The 19,881-nt window shown below is 35.7% G+C and overlaps 1 protein-coding gene and 1 long non-coding RNA gene across 4 annotated transcripts in view; both read right to left on the minus strand.

Annotated features, from left to right (window-relative positions):
* Positions 1-19,881, minus strand: part of LOC147387889 (Peptidase S41 family protein) — a 45,888-nt gene that overhangs the window by 19,840 nt on the left and 6,167 nt on the right. For 2 of the 3 annotated variants that reach the window (XM_086420534.1, XM_086420533.1), the window contains exons 2-3: positions 9,909-10,028; positions 3,724-3,861 (exon numbers count right to left, since the gene is read on the minus strand). In XM_086420534.1, the coding sequence (XP_086276660.1) occupies positions 3,724-3,861; positions 9,909-10,028 (258 nt within the window). The remainder of the gene's footprint in view (positions 1-3,723; positions 3,862-9,908; positions 10,029-19,881) is intronic. The other variant, XM_086420535.1, reaches the window with a different exon arrangement.
* Positions 5,250-9,900, minus strand: LOC147387890 (uncharacterized). Its single transcript, XR_015171223.1, has 2 exons — positions 6,414-9,900; positions 5,250-6,305 (listed from the first exon to the last, which is right to left on the minus strand). It is a non-coding gene; the product is annotated as an uncharacterized LOC147387890 (long non-coding RNA).

Raw genomic sequence — 19,881 nt, forward strand, 5'->3', positions numbered from 1 at the left:
ATCCTATTGAGCCGATGCAGTTCTTACTGCTGTTTACATCATTAATCGGACCCCCTCTCAAGTTCTTCAGTTTGCTACGCCCCTTTCTCAGCTCCATCCAGATCGTCCTTTGTTTCCACTCCCTCCACGCGTGTTTGGATGCGTCTGTTTTGTTCAAATCTTTGACCAAACTCGTACTAAACTTGATCCCAAAGCCATAAAATGTATATTTTTGGGTTATTCCTCTACCCAAAAAGGATACCGCTGTTATCATCCTCCTTCTCGAAGGCGTTTCATTTCTCGGGATGTTTCTTTTTTTGAGCACACCTCATACTACAATGGGTCAGTTACCATTCAGTCCGAGTGGTTTCCTCTCGATTCTCCTAATGATGACCTTTCTTCCTTGTTATTTCCTCTTCCCACGCCTGTTCCTCTGTCTCCACCTCTTGTCAACCCATCACCTCCTTTATTGCAGGTTTACTCTCGACGACCACGTAATACGACCATCACTTCTATGCCAGATCAACGTGCTTCCTCACCTCCAGCTCCGTTTCCTACTATCCCTTGTGATGATCATCTTATTACCACTCGCAAGGGTAAGCGCACTCGTACTTATCCTATTTCTAATTATATATCGGATTCTGCTTTCTCACCCTCCTATCGGAGCTTTCTTGCTTCTGTTTCCACTATTTCTCCTCTTAATACTGTTGCAGATGTTATTGCCCATCCTGAGTGGCGAGCAGCTATGATTGATGAAAGACTTGGGAACTTGTTCCTCTTCCACCTGGGAGGAAGGCTATGGGATGTCGTTGGGTTTTCACGCTTAAGTATAATACCGATGGTTCTATTGCTCGTTATAAGGCCTGTTTAATGGCAAAGGGTTATGCTCAGACTTATAGGATTGATTATCAGGAGACATTTGCTCCGGTTGCCAAAATGACCACCATTCGGGTTTTTTTTTCGATTGCCGCAATTAGAGGGTGGCCTCTTTTTCAGTTAGATGTCAAGAATGCCTTTCTCAATGGTGATCTTCAGGAAAAAGTCTATATGGTCCAACCTCCTGGTTTTCTCACACCTGTTTTTCGTACACATGTCTGTCGTCTTCGTCGCTCTCTCTATGGATTGAAGCAGTCTCCTCGTGCATGGTCTGAGCGCTTTACTAGGACAATGCATCAGTTTGGTTTCCATCAGAGTTCTGTTGATCACACTCTTTTCTTGCGGCACTCCAAGGGCAAAACTGTTACTCTCATTGTTTATGTGGATGATATTGTCCTTACTGGAGATGATGGTGCTGGCATTACCGAGGTCAAATCTTACTTAGGCCACCAATTTGAGATTAAGGACCTTGGCCATCTTTGTTATTTTTTGGGTATTGAGGTTGCGCGATCTCACTTTGGTATATTTATCTCCCAACGTAAATATGTCATTGATTTACTCCGTGACTCCGGTCAGCTTGGTTCTCGTCCCGTTGATACTCCTATTGAGCAGAATCACAGGTTGGCTGATTCTGAGGGGGAGTGTTTGTTAGATATTGGCCAGTATCAACGTCTTGTGGGAAAATTGATATACTTGTCTAGGACTCGCCCCGACATTGCCTATGCTGTTAGTGTCGTAAGCCAATTTATGCACTCGCCTCGATCATCTCATCTTACCGCTGTCTATCGCATTCTAAGATATCTTAAGGGTTGTCCTGGTCGAGGTATTTTGTTAAGTAATCATGGTCATCTTCGCATCGAGGCATGGACAGATGCAGATTATGAAGGGTCAGTAACTGATAGACGATCCACTTCAGGATATTGTACTAAAGTTTGCGGCAACTTGGTAACTTGGCGTAGTAAGAAGCAAGATGTAGTTTCTCAGTCCAGTGCTGAGTCAGAGTATAGAGCTATGGCACTTGGAATGTGTGAGTTGTTGTGGCTTAAGACATTACTAGCTAACTTGTGTCTTTCCGTAACAACCCATTTTTCACTATATTGTGATAATAAATCAGTATTAACATAGCAGCAAATCCGGTTCAGCATGACAGAACGAAGCATATCGAAGTTGATCGACATTTCATTAGAGAGAAGATTGTTTCTGGGCAGATTTGTACTCCATTTGTTTCTACATCTCAGCAACTCGCTGATATTCTTACTAAGGGTGTTAGCAAAACCGCCTTTGAAGGTGTCTTGTCCAAGTTGGGCATTGTTGATATCCATGCACCAACTTGAGGGGAAGTGTTGAATAATTCTATTTCTAGTAGACTTTTAGTCCTTGTCCTTTTTAGTCTTTTCCTTTTTTATTAGACTTGTAATTCTCTTTAAAGCCTAATTAGGGCAAATCAGTAAATCAATTCTTTCTCTTCATTATTTCTAACTAGAGGAAAGATGGTAAAGTTAGATGGTATTATTGAAAAGGGGAAAGAAAAGGAAAGACAATAAAGTTGAAGGGGGGAGAAGAGGAAAGGCAATATAGTGGGGTTGTGTGGATCACACTCCTTTGTCTCAATCTTTATACCCCCACAAGACTATAGTTAAGTGGATCCACCGTTATGTTTTATTATATAGATGGATAAATTACTAATATATCCAACTAATTAAAACACGAGTGATTGTATGAACATTAGCAATTTATATTTTTAGTTATTTTAATAACTTTCTTAATATTTTTTCAATAAAAATGACACTTCAGTTGAACTTTACTGTTTATCAAAATACTTCCATCAAAATCTTGCCTTCTATATCTAAAATTTGATTATTTCGGGTGAAATTCATTGTTCATTGAAACATTTTACAAAATGTATAGTTTTTCCAAGTATACAAAAATAAGTTGTTTGTTAAATTTCCTGTTGAGCCTTGTGGAAATGAGAATATTTTGTGGAAATATGTTGAAGTACTATAACTGTGCGATGCAAGGAATGTTGCTTATCCATTTTCCAGCATAAGCAATAGGATAATAATGGATAAGCACGTTGATGGAACAAAAATCAACAATGATTTTCCTTTTGGTTCTCAAGTAACTGACCATAAGAATCTATCTAGTATTGCCTATCAAGAAAAAAAAAAGATTCTATCTAGTATTGCAGACCAAAAGGAGACTTGAAACTTTCCAGAACTCCATACAAAAGGAGGATAGATCAAATCTTACCGAGAAAGTTTCATTTAGACTCTAGACCCATAATCTTCTATCATTAGATGGAGGGATGCTAATGGATTCAGAGCTGCTAGTGAGAAGAGCAATAATGGAATTGATCCCAGAATTTCTCCTGAATGTCAAAACAATACAGCCCTAACCTTGATTTATTAGTTCAATACAACATTAACCTATAAAACCAGCAGTCCATATCATTTGATTTTAGTGCTACTTAAGCTACAATTATTTGATAGCCAAACCTCAAATCAAGATACAGATTAAGATGAGCACAAATCATACAATAGAGCAGTCATCAACATATCATCAGATCCCCATCTCAGGATAAAAAAAATGTCAAAAGATTCCTAGTCAAAATAATATATAGACCACATGGACATGCTAAGCAGTCAAATAACAGAAGAAAGGAACTAACAATGCACCAGAAGGTTAAAAAAAAACATATAGGTAAGAGCAAGTTAACAGGAGCTGACTATGTATAGTATTACCAAGTACCAATAGTACACAAAAATATAGATATTTAAGACTCCAAACATGGTATATTATTATCATATTGTAGAAACAATGGCCACAAATCCAAAGGAAACATCAGATATGTAGTAATGTTATCAATACCTGTCTCACACCAGCTGTATGGGCAGGGCCATCCAATATCAGCCCTAGTACCTTCAATTTGATATTCCCATTGTTATCGGGAACTTCCCTAAGGTTTATTCCAATCCCAGTCATATCATAGCGAGCCATCTTCGAGAACTTTTATCAACGATGAAAGTAACATATGATATGGAATAAGAAAACTGCAATGCTAGTAAGTACATGCTACACATTGATGCAACCATTACAGTCAGATGAAAATGGAAGAGTCTTAAAGGATCAAACATGCACACAATGGTAGTAAGATTTGACATAACTAGTAACAGGTTCAAAGTAAAGAAAGTTTTAAGTAAAATAAAGTAGAGAAGATTTTTATCAAGAAAACAAGAATTAATGAGAAGATTGGACGACAAAAAGAAGAAAAAAATTATGTAAGTAAGAAAAATTTAGGGATGTAGAGCACATGTTTCTCTATGATCAGAGTTGAATTATTTAGCTAAGAAGTTTTTTTTTTTTAGGTTATCAGAAGGAAAAAAAGATGTAGCTTGGAAAAAAGGCATGGAAAGACATTCTTCTTCTAACAAGTAAGTAGTAGAGGTAATTTTAAAGATGCTTGGAAATAGAAGTCCTAAGAGTTAGATGTGTGAGACTTTCTTTATTATCTTTATTACCTTTCAACACGAACAGCAGAAATACAGCATAAAGAACGTATCGCGGTTGGTTAACAGGGATAGTGTTGGTGCAGATCAGGTTTACACTTCTTGAACTGCTGGACACATAAAGAATTGACTGTGGATGGATACATTTAAGTTTCCTATATAAAATCCCAGTAATTTGTGTATTCAACAAAGTGCACTCTGTATTTTTGTGAAATGACTAGCAACAATGTCACTCATATCTGAGCTTTTAAGTGTGAGTTTTCCTGTAGTTATATACTTTAAGGACCATGGGAGTTCTTCACGAACATAAAAAAGCATCTAAAAATTTATCTTACATTCCAGAAGCATGAAGCTCATGTTGGCACATCCTGAAAGGTGACTTTATGGAAGTGATAAAGATTTTAAGTGGAGGCATACCTTGATGGAGCTTTAAATAGTATATTCACTGTTTTAATTCCTAAGAAAGAGGGAAAATGATGTAAAGCACTTGTAAAACAAAGATGATGAAAAAGATTTTACGCCCATTAGTTTGGTAGGATGTGATTATAAAATTTTGGAGAAAACATTGGCGAATGGATGGAAAGCAGTCCTAGATTTTATTTTCCTGTACTAAAAGGGCTTTTGTGGAAGGACAGGTAAATTTTGGACATCATGATGATAGAGGACGAATGCATGGATTGAACTATTGAAGACCCAATCCGGTTTTCTGGGAGTTTTGAGCAAGATTAACATAAAGAGGTTTATGATGACATTAATTGGGACTCTTGGATTATATGTTAAGCAGAATGAGATTTGGAGTCTACAAGGGGAAAGCATTGACGACAACAAATCACTTATAAAACCCTCTTGATTCAAAAAATAATTTAAAAAATTGTTTTTTTTTCTATGTTTTTATTTATTTATTTTTTTTGGAGGGGGTGGGGGGAACTCTTTCATGAAATGAAAATCTAAAACCCCCATAGTTGAAATTGAATAAGAGCTACAAAACCAAATCTCGACAAAAGGGGGAGGTGTGAACAAGAACCAAGATAGATAATTAATGTGATAGTCAAGGATAAGGATTAGGGCTTAAGCTGGTAAGGATTTATTCCGAAATCCGAGCGATCCGAATCTGAATTTAGCGGGTTTGGTTTCATCAAGTATATCCGAATTAAAATATGGTTCGGATATGGGTTGATTCCCTTGACTTGAGTCGGATACGGTTCCCTCCCTATATCCACCAAGATCCGAATGATATATTAATTTGCAAGTTGTATTGTTATATTTTTTAAGTCATCTTTCATCAACTAACAACGGTTGGGTGTAGTGGTCAAGGATTCTTTTCAAAATGGAGAGGTCTTGAGTTCAAGTCACCATTTAGTCACATTTCAGCAATTTTATTTGAAATAATCTTAAACGGTATAATATTATCCAACCCGAATCAATTAATTCAGTAGGATCGAATCCATATGTGGTTTTAATGAAAGTAAAATGGTTCAAATATGATCCAAGTCAGATTCGGATCCGGATATGGATATGGACACACTCATATCCGGCCCAGACCCAACCCGTTTTAAGCCCTAATAAGGATTGATGAGATCGAGGGAAAAGGCAAAGAAAAATGAATTGGGATTCTAGAACACCCCTATTAGATTAAGGTGACCCCATTATTTTCATCATTGAGGTTGAGGCACTTAAGCATCTCACAGCTCGAGCAACTAAGTGTGGTATTATCTCTAGCTCCCATGGAGGGGTAGAGTAAACAGCCCAATCATCTTTGAACTTCAATTTGCAAACTACACCTATGTACTCAGCATCTTTTTCAGAGTTAGGGTATCTTATATGTATGTAGAGGTGTCTCGAAGTGGTTTCAAGCCATAATCAATTCTCGATCCCGATAATTGAAGTTGATCCTTGGGAAACGAAAAAAGAGATTTATCAAGGATGGACGACTTAAATTAAGACCTCTTAGGGTCATAAACAAAGCCTTGTTGAGAAATTCACATAAGTTTCATCTTGTGGATTGGAAGTTAGTTTGCAAGCCTTTCAAGAATGGAGGACTTGAATTAAGACCTCTTAGGTCATCAACAAAGCTTGTTGGGGAAGTGGCATTAGCATTTTGAGGATCTAGGGGAGGAATTTAGCACACTCAAGTTTGAAGTTAAACTCCTTGAGTTGGGAAAGCAATGTACTTCCTCCCTCCTGTAAGAGTGGAGAGGCATTTCAAAGGCATTCAATGACTTTGAAAAGGCAACAATTTCAGGATGGGTAGAGATAAGACGAGGTTTTGGGATGATACATGATGTGTTGATCAACCTCTATGCAAAGTTAACCCTTCTCTCTGTGAATTTCTTCAAACAAGAATGTTCTTGTCCAAGATTGTTTGATGCAAGACAATGAGGGAAGAACAAAAAGTAAAGGGGTTTAGGGATATATGGTTGGGGATTGGGTTTCGGATTTGGGTGAGAATAGGAAAATGGTTTCCACAATCCAATTGGCTATATGTTGAAATTAAAACACAAAGTTTTCTAATCACAACATTATGAAATTACGATAAGGGGAAGAAGGTTTAAGGTATTTGGATTAGATTTGGAAAAAAGATTAATGAAGTAAGGGGAAAAAGAAAGTGGGGAAGGATTAAGAGTAAAATAAAATGGGGTTTGTAGATTTCAAGAATCAAGAAAACATAGTTCATGTATTGGTTTCTTGAAAGGATTAAAGGTTTTTTGATCTCTCACAAATAATAAAAAAGTAGAAAAGATGGATTAAAGAGGAGATAGAGGATAAGAAGAAAATTAAAGAAAGAAAAATGATATTTACCTTGGAATCACCCTAATGATTTCTATGGCATCAACCACATTGAATACACCAACATTCAAAAGAAAACAGAGACTTTCTATAATTTTGTTTAGTTCATTCATTCTCCGTCAGTAAACCTTGATATAATCTATAAATAAGGAAAATCAACTAAGAGTCCTAATAAAACTAAAATACATAATTTTTTTAACTTTCTCTCTCCTAAATTTTCAACCCTAATAAACTTAAATAAAACACATCCTAAAGTTACCAAACTACCCCTAAATATTATACTAAGACCATGGACCAATAAAACATAAAAATAAAGCCCTAAAACAACTCAAAACTAAAAAAACAACTAATCTAAAATAATCTCAATAATAAATCTAGACCTAATTTAAGTCAAAACCTAAATAATTACAAATTTTTCGTCAGAACCCTTGACTGTTGACTTGATTTGTGTTCCGCATTATTGTTATTAGGAGTAAGGTAAATGGGTAATAACATTGCGTAGTCTCCATATTTTAGAAGGAATTTTAACAAATGGGAGTTGGAGATAGTATTGATTTCTAGGTCATATAAAAAAATGTGGATATCAATCCAAAATGGGTAGAGAAAAAAGGGGGAGGTTGGGAAATAATGAAAGATTCTCTATTAAATCCTTTTTCTTATGAATTGATAAAATTTGGTAGTCGTTATTTGCAGAGGCGGACCCAAGATTTTTATCTAGGGAACACAAACTTTCGGTTAAGGCAAGTTGAAGAACCTGAAGAAAACTTGTTTTGAGGAGAAAATTTAAGCATTTTTTATTAGAGGGTGAAGAAAATGGAATTTAGGTCATTTTTCAATAATCTGTGAAAGAAGACCCAAGTCAACAAGTAATATCATTAGCTTTAAAAAACATAGGGTATCTCAAATATTCATCAAAACACTGTTTGCCCCCTTCACCTCAGCCTTCTCTAATAGACTAATTCAAAAATGATCTTTTTACACCTCATCATTAATCTACTTAAACTTTCAAATCTAAAGAACAAGATAGGATTTTGAAGTAGAAGATAAAAAAAATTATAGGGTTTTCTAGAAGGGATTAAGGCAACGTTCAAGACTATGGATTGCAGATGAAGTTAAATAGATTAAATTTTATTTACTATAAAGGTTGAAGAGTTTGAAGATGACCGTTTTTAGAAAGAAATATTAAGGGTTTTTGGTTACATATTTAAAATGAGGGTTGGTTACATATTTAAAATGAGGGTATTTAGGTTATGCTTTGTTAGTTTGGGGGGGGGGGGCAAATTATTGAAGGGGTAGGATTGGGGGTCAGCATGGACAAAGAGGGCATGTCATCAGCTTGGAAACACGGGTATCAAAGTTATTCATCAAAATGCAGGGGGTTTCTAAATCATCCAAAATTTTGAAAGAGCCGGGGGGGGGGGGGGGGGGGAACTGCCCCCCGGCCCCTTTTTGGTTCCGCCCCTAGTTATTTCCTTGGTAAAAATGTATGGAAAAGTTCAGCTCCTTCGAAATAGGCCTCTTTTCGCCACCGTGGCTATGCCTAAGATTCTTAAAGTATACCACCTTATCAACCGACATATGCATATCCCAAATATGTGCATTCTTCATAAAAAGTGAGATCATGCTGATCATCTACAATTTCATTGTCATTTTTTCAACCAGTGGGTATTGAATGGATTTATCCGTGAGTCTGAATTCCAGAGTTCAATGGATCATGCCAAAGAAGGTTATTCATATGATAAGTGGATGGACAATTAGGAAGCTTAAAGCCATGGTCGGTTGAATTAAAGGATGCTTCCTTTCACGATTTGTTGGTACATTTGAAAGGAATTCCATATTGCCAAAGTTCAAGAGGCAGCTGTGTCAGGAAAAGCCAATACAGGTCAGTGAATCAATATGAAATAAAAATGTATGTGTTTCTTCAGCTTGTGGGCTTCTTTCTCTAAAGATTTCCAGGCATCCCTATTCAAGTATGAACAGAGCTCTGTTCTTTTGATTTAAATAATTCAAGTAAATGTGATTCTTCAAAATGGTCTATTATTTTTGAACTAGCTCACCTTCCACTTGATAGCTGACAGCACCACATTGGGTCTATTCGTTAGGGGTGTCAATGGATAGTCGAAAATTCGAATTCCAAAAATCAGATATCGGATTCAAATTCGGATAGTTTTATATATTCGAATCCTTACGAATATTAACATTTTGAATCCGATAGTATCCGATTCGAAATAATATATAATATATATTATTTTATTTTATTTCTTTTTTTATATAAATAATATAATATATATTATTTTATTTGATTTATTTATTATATACATAGTATAATATATAATAGGTTTTTAAAATAATAAAAAATCAGTTGGATAAGGAAAAATTATGTTTTTTTTTAATATACAAATTATTCCAATTCTAATCGGATATCCGATAGGATAATCTAATTCGAATTCGGATAGAGTTTTAGAACATCCGTCAGATTTGAATTCGAATTCGGATATGAGATAAAAAAATTCAGATTCGGATTCGGATATTGCTGTATCCGAACCAATAAGCATCCGTTGACAGCCCTACTATTTCTATTTCTTATGAAAGATCACCAAGATGACAAGGAATGGAATATTCTTCGCTACAATTTGAAGCAGAAACTGGTAGAAGATGGAAAAATTGTAAAAAGTGCATATACAATTCTTGAACCATGTAAAAGGGCAAACCATCTATCACAAAAATAGATGATTACATAAATATTGAGGAAATAATTACCTCTGAGGGAGAAAGGAACCGCGTGTAAGGGTCACCCAAACTAGCCAACATCCGTTGGATGATACCATGAGCTTTAGATCTAGTCTGAATGGACCTACCAGTTATATCTTCCTTCTTTTGCTGGAATGGAAAAGATAAATACTTCAGACCATCTCTGGAAAATCACAAACGCCACACTATGAGAATACAACAAACAAACAGGAACCAATAATAAGAAGCAATAGGGGACTGTACCATCATCATCAAAGCCTTATCCCAAAATTTGGGGTTGGCTGAATGAACCCTATTGAAGGTCACATCTAAAGCAGTGAGGGAATGTCTATAAACTAAATAATAGTTATCCTCATTAAAAAGAAATAATAATATAATAATGGTCAAAAGAAAATCTGTATAGCATTGGAATCAAGTTCCCGAAGCAAGACTAATAGGACATGCACTCACTCTTCAGATTCTTAAATCTGTTTCAAAGCTTGTAACTCAGATAGATCAGAAGAGGAAGAGCTTATTTCCGATTATTCTTTTGCAGGCTACATATTAGTACTTGTTAAGTGTCTCGGCCACCTATGGTTGCCTATATTTTGTGATATTGGATTAGTTAAAGATAACACAGGAGCAGAAAGATAACACAGCAGTTCATAAAACACATGATTCATTCTGAACCTTATTTGTGCAAATGACTCAAGTTAATTTCAAGGACAAAATTATTGCCCCGAGTCCACCAACTCATAATACTGCATGTATAATCGTCTCATAAATATACATTATGTCCAACTTTCCAATTGTTTCCCTAATCTTCTGCACCCTAATGCTTTTGTGCAGATATTAAATAACAAAACTTCAAAGAAGACAAATGAAGTATAAATCTATTGATATGCCCCCTTCTCCAAGATTGCATTGCAGTCCACTGTGATTGTGGCTTCGCTACATAGAAACCCAAGTGGAACAAGTATTTGTTGATTATGTCTTAGGCCACACTGGAAACCTTCATCCATTGTCATGGATCAACAATTCAACATGTTGTATTCACAAGTGACTTTTGGAAGGAATTTTTTGTCCGCAGGATGTCTGTTTCAACATGGACCAAACAGAGGCACTCAGCCATGTAGGGGAAATATTTTGAGACATAAAACAAGTTTATTCTTCTCTTCTTTTCCATTTTTGTAATCGCAAGGTTAGAGGGATCTTACGGTATCGAATTAAGATGATTCATCTTGGGACTTCGATTTTAAAAGAAGGCTTAGTGATGGGCATGGTAACAAAAAACAGCGGTTTTTTTTTTCTATATATAAAAAAACGTGTTTAAAACTCATCTTGTATCTCTGTATAAAAACAAAATTATAAATAATAATAATAATAATAATAATAAGTCAAGTTTTTTTTTCATTTTAAACGCATTTTTTTATGTTTTAAACAAGTTTTTTTTCAAAAATAAAAAAACTAAACACTTTCTTTATTTAATGTGGGATTTAAAACATAATAGAATTTGGTGGTTCATAAATGTAAAAATATGGCATTTGATGATAATATTTTAACGTTATGGTTTTTCATTTTTGAATAATGTATCATTCTGAACAAAAGATATGTTTATGAGTAAACTTTTTTTTGGCATCACAACACGTATAATTATGCTTGAATAAACTAAAAATACTTTCTTATGTATTATTAGATATATACATTTTTCATAATTTTTAATATATTTTCATCCTTTTTTTCCCGTTTTTTCCGAAGTTTTCCCTGGCTGCTTTAAACCTGTACTCCAACTTCGCAAATATGGTGAAGGGAGATTAATGTGGATGTGACTTCTATTTTCCTTACGAATCTTGCAAATATTCCCATTAGTACTTACATTTTGGAAAAGAGATCCCCGGTTGGGGATTGAAAAGGTGTTTCCTCTGTCAGTTCTTTTTACAAGGCAATCAGAAGAAACCAATTCAAAAACTTCCGTCAATTTTTTTTATTTGGGGATCTAGAATCCTATCCAAGGTAACATTCTTTTTTTGGACTGCATCTCTCGATAAAATCCTAACGATAGATCATATCAAATCAAGAAATTTCATTGTACTAGATTTCTACATTTTGTGTGAGTATATTGTGGAATTAGCTAACCATATACTCCATTATCTGGTGATTTTTCTTTTACAGTTTGATGTGGCTTGGAAATTACTCAAGCCTGCCATGAAGTTTGACAAGGCTGACATATTTATACTTTTTTCCTCGAGTGTTCACATCTTCAGGAATATGCTTCCTTTTTTCATATTCTGGGGCATTTGGAAGGAAAGAAAATGAAGGACTCTTAAAGGCACAGAAGATGATTTTCATAATTCGATCCTTAGTAGTAAAGCTCAAATGTTTTCTTGGTCATATGTTTTCGAGGACTTCAGGGAAATGTCTTCGAAGATCTTGTTTTCAAATGGGACATTGTTGTCAAAGCAGACTAACAAGCTTTGTCTAGTTTTTTGTTTTCTTTTCTTTATGATCTTTTACTTTGGTAAGTCTTCTCAAATCTCAACCAATAAGGAACTTGTTGTATTAGCTTTCTTGGTCATGTTCCTAGCAATGAAATTTTTTACATCTATCAGAAAACATGAAAAGAAATCCAAAAATATTGTTCGAAAACATCTAGTTTAAGAATCCCATTATGAGAACAGTCCGAATAGACGTGAAATTATGATAAATAAAGACCCTTGATTTCTTCTAAGATTGAAGTTCAAAATAATATATTTGAGTTGATCCCTCAATCACTTGGACCTTGTACTTGAACTTGTTTCCAAACTAATTAAGTTTGAAGTGGCTCTTGGACCGAGAAGGGGCCAAAATTGCTTTTCACCACTCATCTTAAATGACTCCTTCAAGGATATCTACATCTACCTGCTTCAACTATTGTTCCTTATCTTCATATACCAAAAAAGGCTAGAGAATGAAACAAAATGCCAAACCCACAAGCACCACACTAAAGCATGTTATGATGTACCTAACATAATTATCTACTCTTGAAGAAAATACTGAGTGCTTTGAGGAACCTTGAAGTTCTTTCTATGCTACCCTCAACCACATTGTATTTTTTTAAAAGATTCGATGAATATTTTACAAACTTAAGTTGTTCATGATAAAGAAAACATCCACTCTTCCATGTTTTCAATCTCATAAAAAAAAATTGGGTCTTGCCATATAAAATTGCCATTTTGGTATTGTCCACTTTATTATGAATATTTTAGGTATGACTAAGATTATTTAAGTTGTATTAAAGGGATAAATTGAGCCGGCAGGGACCAATAGAGAAAGGTTCAGAAGTTTAGAAAGATTCTATAATAACAAAAAATTGTTGGTCTCCTCCTACTAAGACCATAGAGGCCCAAGGTGTTCGGGGTTCCATCATAGTGTTGTTTGAATTTGTCACGACAAGAGCGATGGTGTTATTTCCATGTAGGACGGTGTTTGGAATATCGATGAAGTTGGGGTAGAGAGGATTTGATAAGTCTCACCGGACTTGGAGTTGAGCTTTTAATTTCCTTGTAAATTCGATAAATCATTAGTGAAATTGTATTCTTTTGTACGTTGCTTGAGGATTAGGCCTTTTGAGGGTGAACCATGTGTTGTAAAACTTCATGTATATACAACAAAATAACCAATGGATCTAGGATTTGATCTTGAAAAAGAAAAAAAAATCAAATTAAAATAATAAACGTAAAATACTTGGCTTTTTTAATAATCCGTTGCGGGAATGCCTTGATCTCGATCTGCGAATAATAGGTATGCCTACCCTTACTCTTCTTACACCTTGGTGATGGAAGCCTCTATCTCAAGAATAGAATATTGTGTAGAGAGGAGGGGACGACTACCTATTTATAAAGAGGGATATTCGATTTCAACCTATTGTAAGAATCTTAATATTAAATAGATGCCACATAATTTGGATAGGATGTTCACTAACCCATCAAATTTGATGTTGGGAATCAATATCAGACTACATATATGATTCTCAATTTTACCTTCAGTGTTTTGAACATTTATAATCCCGTATTTTTTATAAAATCATATATGTGAAAAGCCCACAAATAATTATTATAAATCATAATAATAATCCAACAATCTCCCACTTGACCTTGAAACATACTTAAAAGGTTAGCAAACGACTCTCTGGATTGTAACATTTTAAATAATTGAGTGTACTATGTTAAAAACCAATTGTTCAAAACAATTCAGATAACCTTTAACCGTCCTCTTATTCAAAGGTGTCCACTAATAATGGATCATGGATGTACCGAAGTCGTCACTTGTCGGCCCTAAGACAGTTTCATGATCTCAAAACTAGTACCATCAATTAATTCAAGAGTTTACCTTTGCGTGATTTTTCTTTTGTGATTATTAGGACAATATACATCCCTCAATGTAGTCTATATGAACATTCCCTAGGTGTCCAGCTTCATACTCGTCGTATGTCATCTTAAAATTTTACTAACAACTGCCATGTGATATTTCGTCATATTTCTATCTAGAATGAAGGCTTCATCAATGTAATGCCAAGTCACATCTAGCCCAAACGTTTCAATACTTTACGAATACATCTGCTCACAAGCAATAATAATGTTTACACAATAATGCGTAAACAATGACTAGTCATCATCAATTGCTTTAAGCAACAATAAATAATGTTGGGAGTATAAATGAAGCAATAAACAGGCATAAAGAAAACTCAATACTTAAATAATATAATGAAATGCCTCAATAACTCCCATATGAGTCACATGTTCTTTGAAAACAGTCGGCAGAAGGCCTTTTGTGGGAGGGTCAGTTATCATATTGCTTGAATCTATCTTGGAGATGTCAATCAACTCTTCACAAACTTTTTCACATACTAGAAGGTGCTTTATTTCTATGTGTTTTTGTTACCTCTGGTCACTCTTTCATTCTTTGCATAATCAGTAGTAGCCGTGTTATCACAGTAAATAACAATGGGTCCGTGAATGGAATCTACAACCCCCAATTCTCCAATAAAATTCTTTACCCAAACTGCTTGACGGGTAACTTCATAGCACCCAATGAACTATAAATAGATAGTTGAATATGTCAAAGTAGTTTGTTTTAAGCTTTTCCATAAGACAACTCCACGAGTAAGCATGAAAATATAACCCGAAGTAGACTTTAAGCTATCACGACATCCAGTATGATTTGCATTAGAATAACCAACAACCTAAAACTTGCTCGATTTTCTATAAACTACCATGAAGTCTTCTGTTCTTTGCAAATATCAAAGTATTTTTTTACTGCTCTCCAAAGAGCAATACTGGGGCTCTGCTAATATCTTCCACGCATACCCACGATAGAATTAATATCAGGTCAGATGCAAATCATTGCATACATAAGACTTCCAACTACTGAGGCATACACTAATGTACCTACCTTCATCTTCTAAATCTTATTCTTAGGACACTAATCTTGATTGAATACATCTCCTTTAACCACAAGAGCTTCATTAGGGGGCACATTTTTCCATACTAAATCTCTTGAGCACCTTTTCAATGTATGCTCTTTGTGAATTTTGATCCCTAAAACATATGAACGTTCCCCATATCCTTCATGTCGAAACTTCTTGACAATAAATTATTTGTGTCATACAAGAGATGAACATTGCTGCTCGCTAGAAATATATCATCAGCATAGAGCACAAGAATGATGAAACGATTCCCACTCATCTTGAGATACTTAGACATTTTTTAAAATCTTATCCAGTCACCAGTTGGTCAAAGTTTAAGTACTATTGTCTTGATGCTTATTTCAAACCATAAATGGACATTTTCAACTTGCAAACAAGATGCTCCTTTTTATGAATTTTAAAACTATCAAGCCGTGCCATGCAAAAAATATTGGATTGTAATTGTTCAAAACAATGAAGGTAAAATTAGGAATCATATATTTTGGTATTGGCTCTCAATATCAAATTTGATGGGTTAGTGAACAACCTATCCAAATTATGTGGTATCCACCGAATACTAGGATTTCTACAATAGGTAGAAATCGAGTATCCCTCATTATAAATAGGTAGTCGTCCCTTCTTCTCTACACACTATTATATTCTTCAGATAGAAGTTTTTATCACCAAGGTGTAAGAAGAGTCGGGGTAGTACACCTATTATTCGCAGATCAAGATTAAGGCATTGCTTACGGATTATTGGAAAAGCAACTCCAAGTATTTTATGTTTATTATTTTAATTTAATTTTTTTTTCAAGATCAAATATTAAATTCATTGGCTATTTTGTTATATATACATGAAGTTTTGAATACTCAATTACATTATAACGTCTTACGACCTGCTAAAAGTGTCATAAGTTCTCATACTTAATTCTTTTCCACAAATCGCAATTCTTATTTCAACACTTCCTGCTAGAATTGAAATTCATTTGAGTCCCTAACATCATTAAATGTTAAATAATCATCTGAGTCGCAATTCATAACATCTCCTTCCTGCAAGTACACCTCATAATCATCTGCAATAGTTGACTTTGAAGGTGTCATAAGACTTTGGCAAAGATAGAACTGTCATGTGAACCAAAAGATCATCATCAAAAGTAATCCCATGCTCACGAAGACCAATAACCAACTTGGACATCTTAAGAATGTGCTCTCTCATATTTCTGTTACCATCATATTTCAAGTTCTAACTGACCCAAATATTCATATTGGTCATACTGAAGAGATTTCCTGGATCTCACAAATTGTTTCTTGACAATCTGTAACAATTATTTAGTTGTGTTTGTGGTCTCAATGCCATCTCGAAAAGCCTGACTGATAAAAGCTCGAATAATCATTTTAAACAATCTGCTAACCTTTCCCCATTTTGGAAATTGGGTCCTCATCAACTCCAAAGAATCTGGAAGCAGAGTTGGTGGTTTGTCCAAAAAATAAGACAAAATCAAAGTCTATACATCTTAGCAAGAGGTCAATGTTCATCCTCCAGGATGAGTAATTAGAACCATTAAGAAACTCAATTCCTGCCAAACTCTTTTAAATCAATGACCAGCCCATAGCTACAATAAGATAAAGAAGAATAGTAGAATTGTCAAATCTCTAATTAAGAGCTTAACAGATATATATAATAATAAAAAAGGTGAATGGACAAATATGCCCTTACATAAGTGAATGGACATAAATGTCCTTAAACAGAAATAACATAGAAATAACAGAATTAGACTACTACTATCTATTATTTTCCAATACTCCCCCTCAAGTTGGAGCAAATATATCAACTAAACCCAACTTGATAAGATGAGAGTTAGAGATAGAAGGACCAACAGACTTTGTAAACATGTCGGCGAGCTAATCTGAAAAAGATACAAAGACAGTCTGAAGGGCACCAGATCGAACTTTCTCCCTGAGAAAGTGAACATCCTCTATATACTTAGTTCGTTCATAAAGAACTGAGTCAGAAGCAAGCATGATAGCAGACTTATTATCGCAGAACAACGAGGAAGAACCACAAGGAGGAAATCCCATTTCTATTAGTAAAGATCGAAGCCAGAAAAGCTCACATGTCCCAAAAGTCATAGCACGATACTCAGCTTCAGCAGAAGAACAAGATGTCACACTCTGCTTCTTACTTTTCCATGAGATAAGGTTACCTCCATGGAATATACAGAAACCAGAGGTAAATCTCCTATCTGTAAGAGAGCCCACATAGTCAGCATCAGTGAAACACGACAAATGTGGTTGAGCAGTGGATGAGTAGAAAAGTCCAAGGCCAAAACGATGAATGGCCTCAAGATGAGATGTAGGCGGAGCATGCATAAACTGACTGACTACACTAACCGCAAAGGTCAAATCTGGTCTAGTGTTAGTCAAATAAATCAGACGACCTACAAGTTTCTAATAAGAAGCCGAATCAGATAATAGATCACCATATTCGATATGAAGTCGATGATTCTGATCCATAGGAGAAGAAGCAGGACGATAACCAAGTATGCTAGTATCCTGAAGAAGGTCCAATATGTATTTGCGCTGAGATAGCGAAATACCACGTCGGGAGCGAGCTACTTCTATCCCCAAGAAGTACTTGAGAAGACCCAAGTCCTTAACCTCAAAGGCACGACCCAATATCATCTTCACCCTATCAATCCACAGTGCATCATTTCCTGTCAGGATAATATCATCTACATACACTAGAACAATGGCACATTGACCATCCAATCATCGATGAACAAAGCAAATATGATTTGAGTGGCATCTAGTAAACTCCATAAACAAAATAACTTCTGAAAAACATTGAAACCAAGCTCGTGGGGACTGTTTCAAACCATATAGAGATTTGAGAAGGCAGCATACCTTCCCACGATACTCCCCCTGAAGACGAAACCCAGGAGGTGGGTCCATATATATAACTTCAGTCAAATTACCGTTCAAAAAGCGTTCTTCACATCGAATTGATAAAGGGACCATGAGTGACAAGCACCTAAAGAGATAAGAAGACGAACAGTGGAAAGTTTGGCGATAGGAGTAAAAGTCGCACCAAAATCCTTCCCTGAAGTCTGCGTATATCCCTTAGCAACTAGTCGCGTCTTATACCGGTCAATAGTGTCATCTGCGAGGTATTTCACCGTAAAGACCCATTTACAACCAACAGTCCGCTCCCCAAATGGAAGGGTAACAAGTTCCCAAACATTATTTTTCTGCAAAGCATCCATCTCAACAGTCATACCTCTAGTCCACTGAGGATCTTGCAAAGCCTCTGATACAGACCAAGGAACTCGAATAGAATCAATGAGAGCAAGGTAGGCCTGATAAGAAGGAAAAAGACCCTGATAGGAAACAAACTGGGCAATGGGATGATCAGTAACACACCCCCGCTTACCTTTGCGAAGAGCAATAGGCAAGTGAGAGTTAGAAACAAAAGGAATAAGAGCAGGTATAGGTGTAAGAGGAGGAGATAATATACCTGAGTCCAAGGAGAAGGTTGGTAAGGGTGGAGATGGACGAGGGCGACGAGTGTAGACTTGAAGCTCCGATGAAGGTAAAGGAAATATTTGAGAGAGTAGCACTATAGGTGATGGTTCCTGCGAAGAAAAAGGTTTCTGCAAAATAGAAGTAGTACGAAAATATGGAATATTTTCAAAGAATGTAACATCAAGAGAATGTATGATACGGTGAGAAACCGGATCATAACACCGATACCCCTTAGACATAATGGAATAACCCAAGAAGACGTATCGAATGGCTTTATCATCTAATTTAGTACGAGTGGGAGTCCTATCTTGAACAAAGCATGTGCACCCAAAGACTCTAGGAGTAATGGGGAAGAGAGTGCGGTCGGGTTGAAGAACATGAAGAGGTACCTGTCCCCTTAAGGTGAGACTCGAAACGCGGTTAATAAGAAAAGCCACAGTTAGAACTGCCATATTCCAATATGCCTTAAGAACATGCATTCCTCGAAGAAGACACCAGATTGCATTCATAAGATGGCAATTCTTACATTCCACCACCCCATTCTACTCAAGAGTGTATGGACATGTCAATTAATGGAGCATACCATTCGCATGAAGATGGGAACGAATCCAATTCGAGATATATTCCCCCCCATTATCTGATCTGAGAGATTTAACAGTGATGTTGTACTGAGTTTGAATCATCTTAAGAAAATTAACAAAAATAGGAAGCATCTCAGAACGAGAACGCATCAAATAAACCCAAGTGCAACGAGAATAATCATTTAATAAATGTAACATAGTATCTATGACCATTAAATGCAATAACTGGGGAAGGCTCCAAACATCAGAATGAACTAAATCAAATATTGCATTAAACTGATGCACACGAGGAATATACGAGGTACGAGTGTGTTTAGAGAGTTCACACACAGAGCACTAAAATTTGTGGCCACTAGAAGAAGTTTTTAAGGCAGAAAATAAAGAACACAAGTGCTGAAAATTGGCATGTCCTAAGCGAGCATGCCATAAATCTAAAGACTGAGATGAAAAGGTGTGG

The sequence above is a fragment of the Akebia trifoliata genome, chromosome 13, assembly GCF_017979445.1.
Source record: "Akebia trifoliata isolate Shusen 1 chromosome 13, ASM1797944v1, whole genome shotgun sequence".
Taxonomy (NCBI): Eukaryota; Viridiplantae; Streptophyta; class Magnoliopsida; order Ranunculales; family Lardizabalaceae; genus Akebia; species Akebia trifoliata.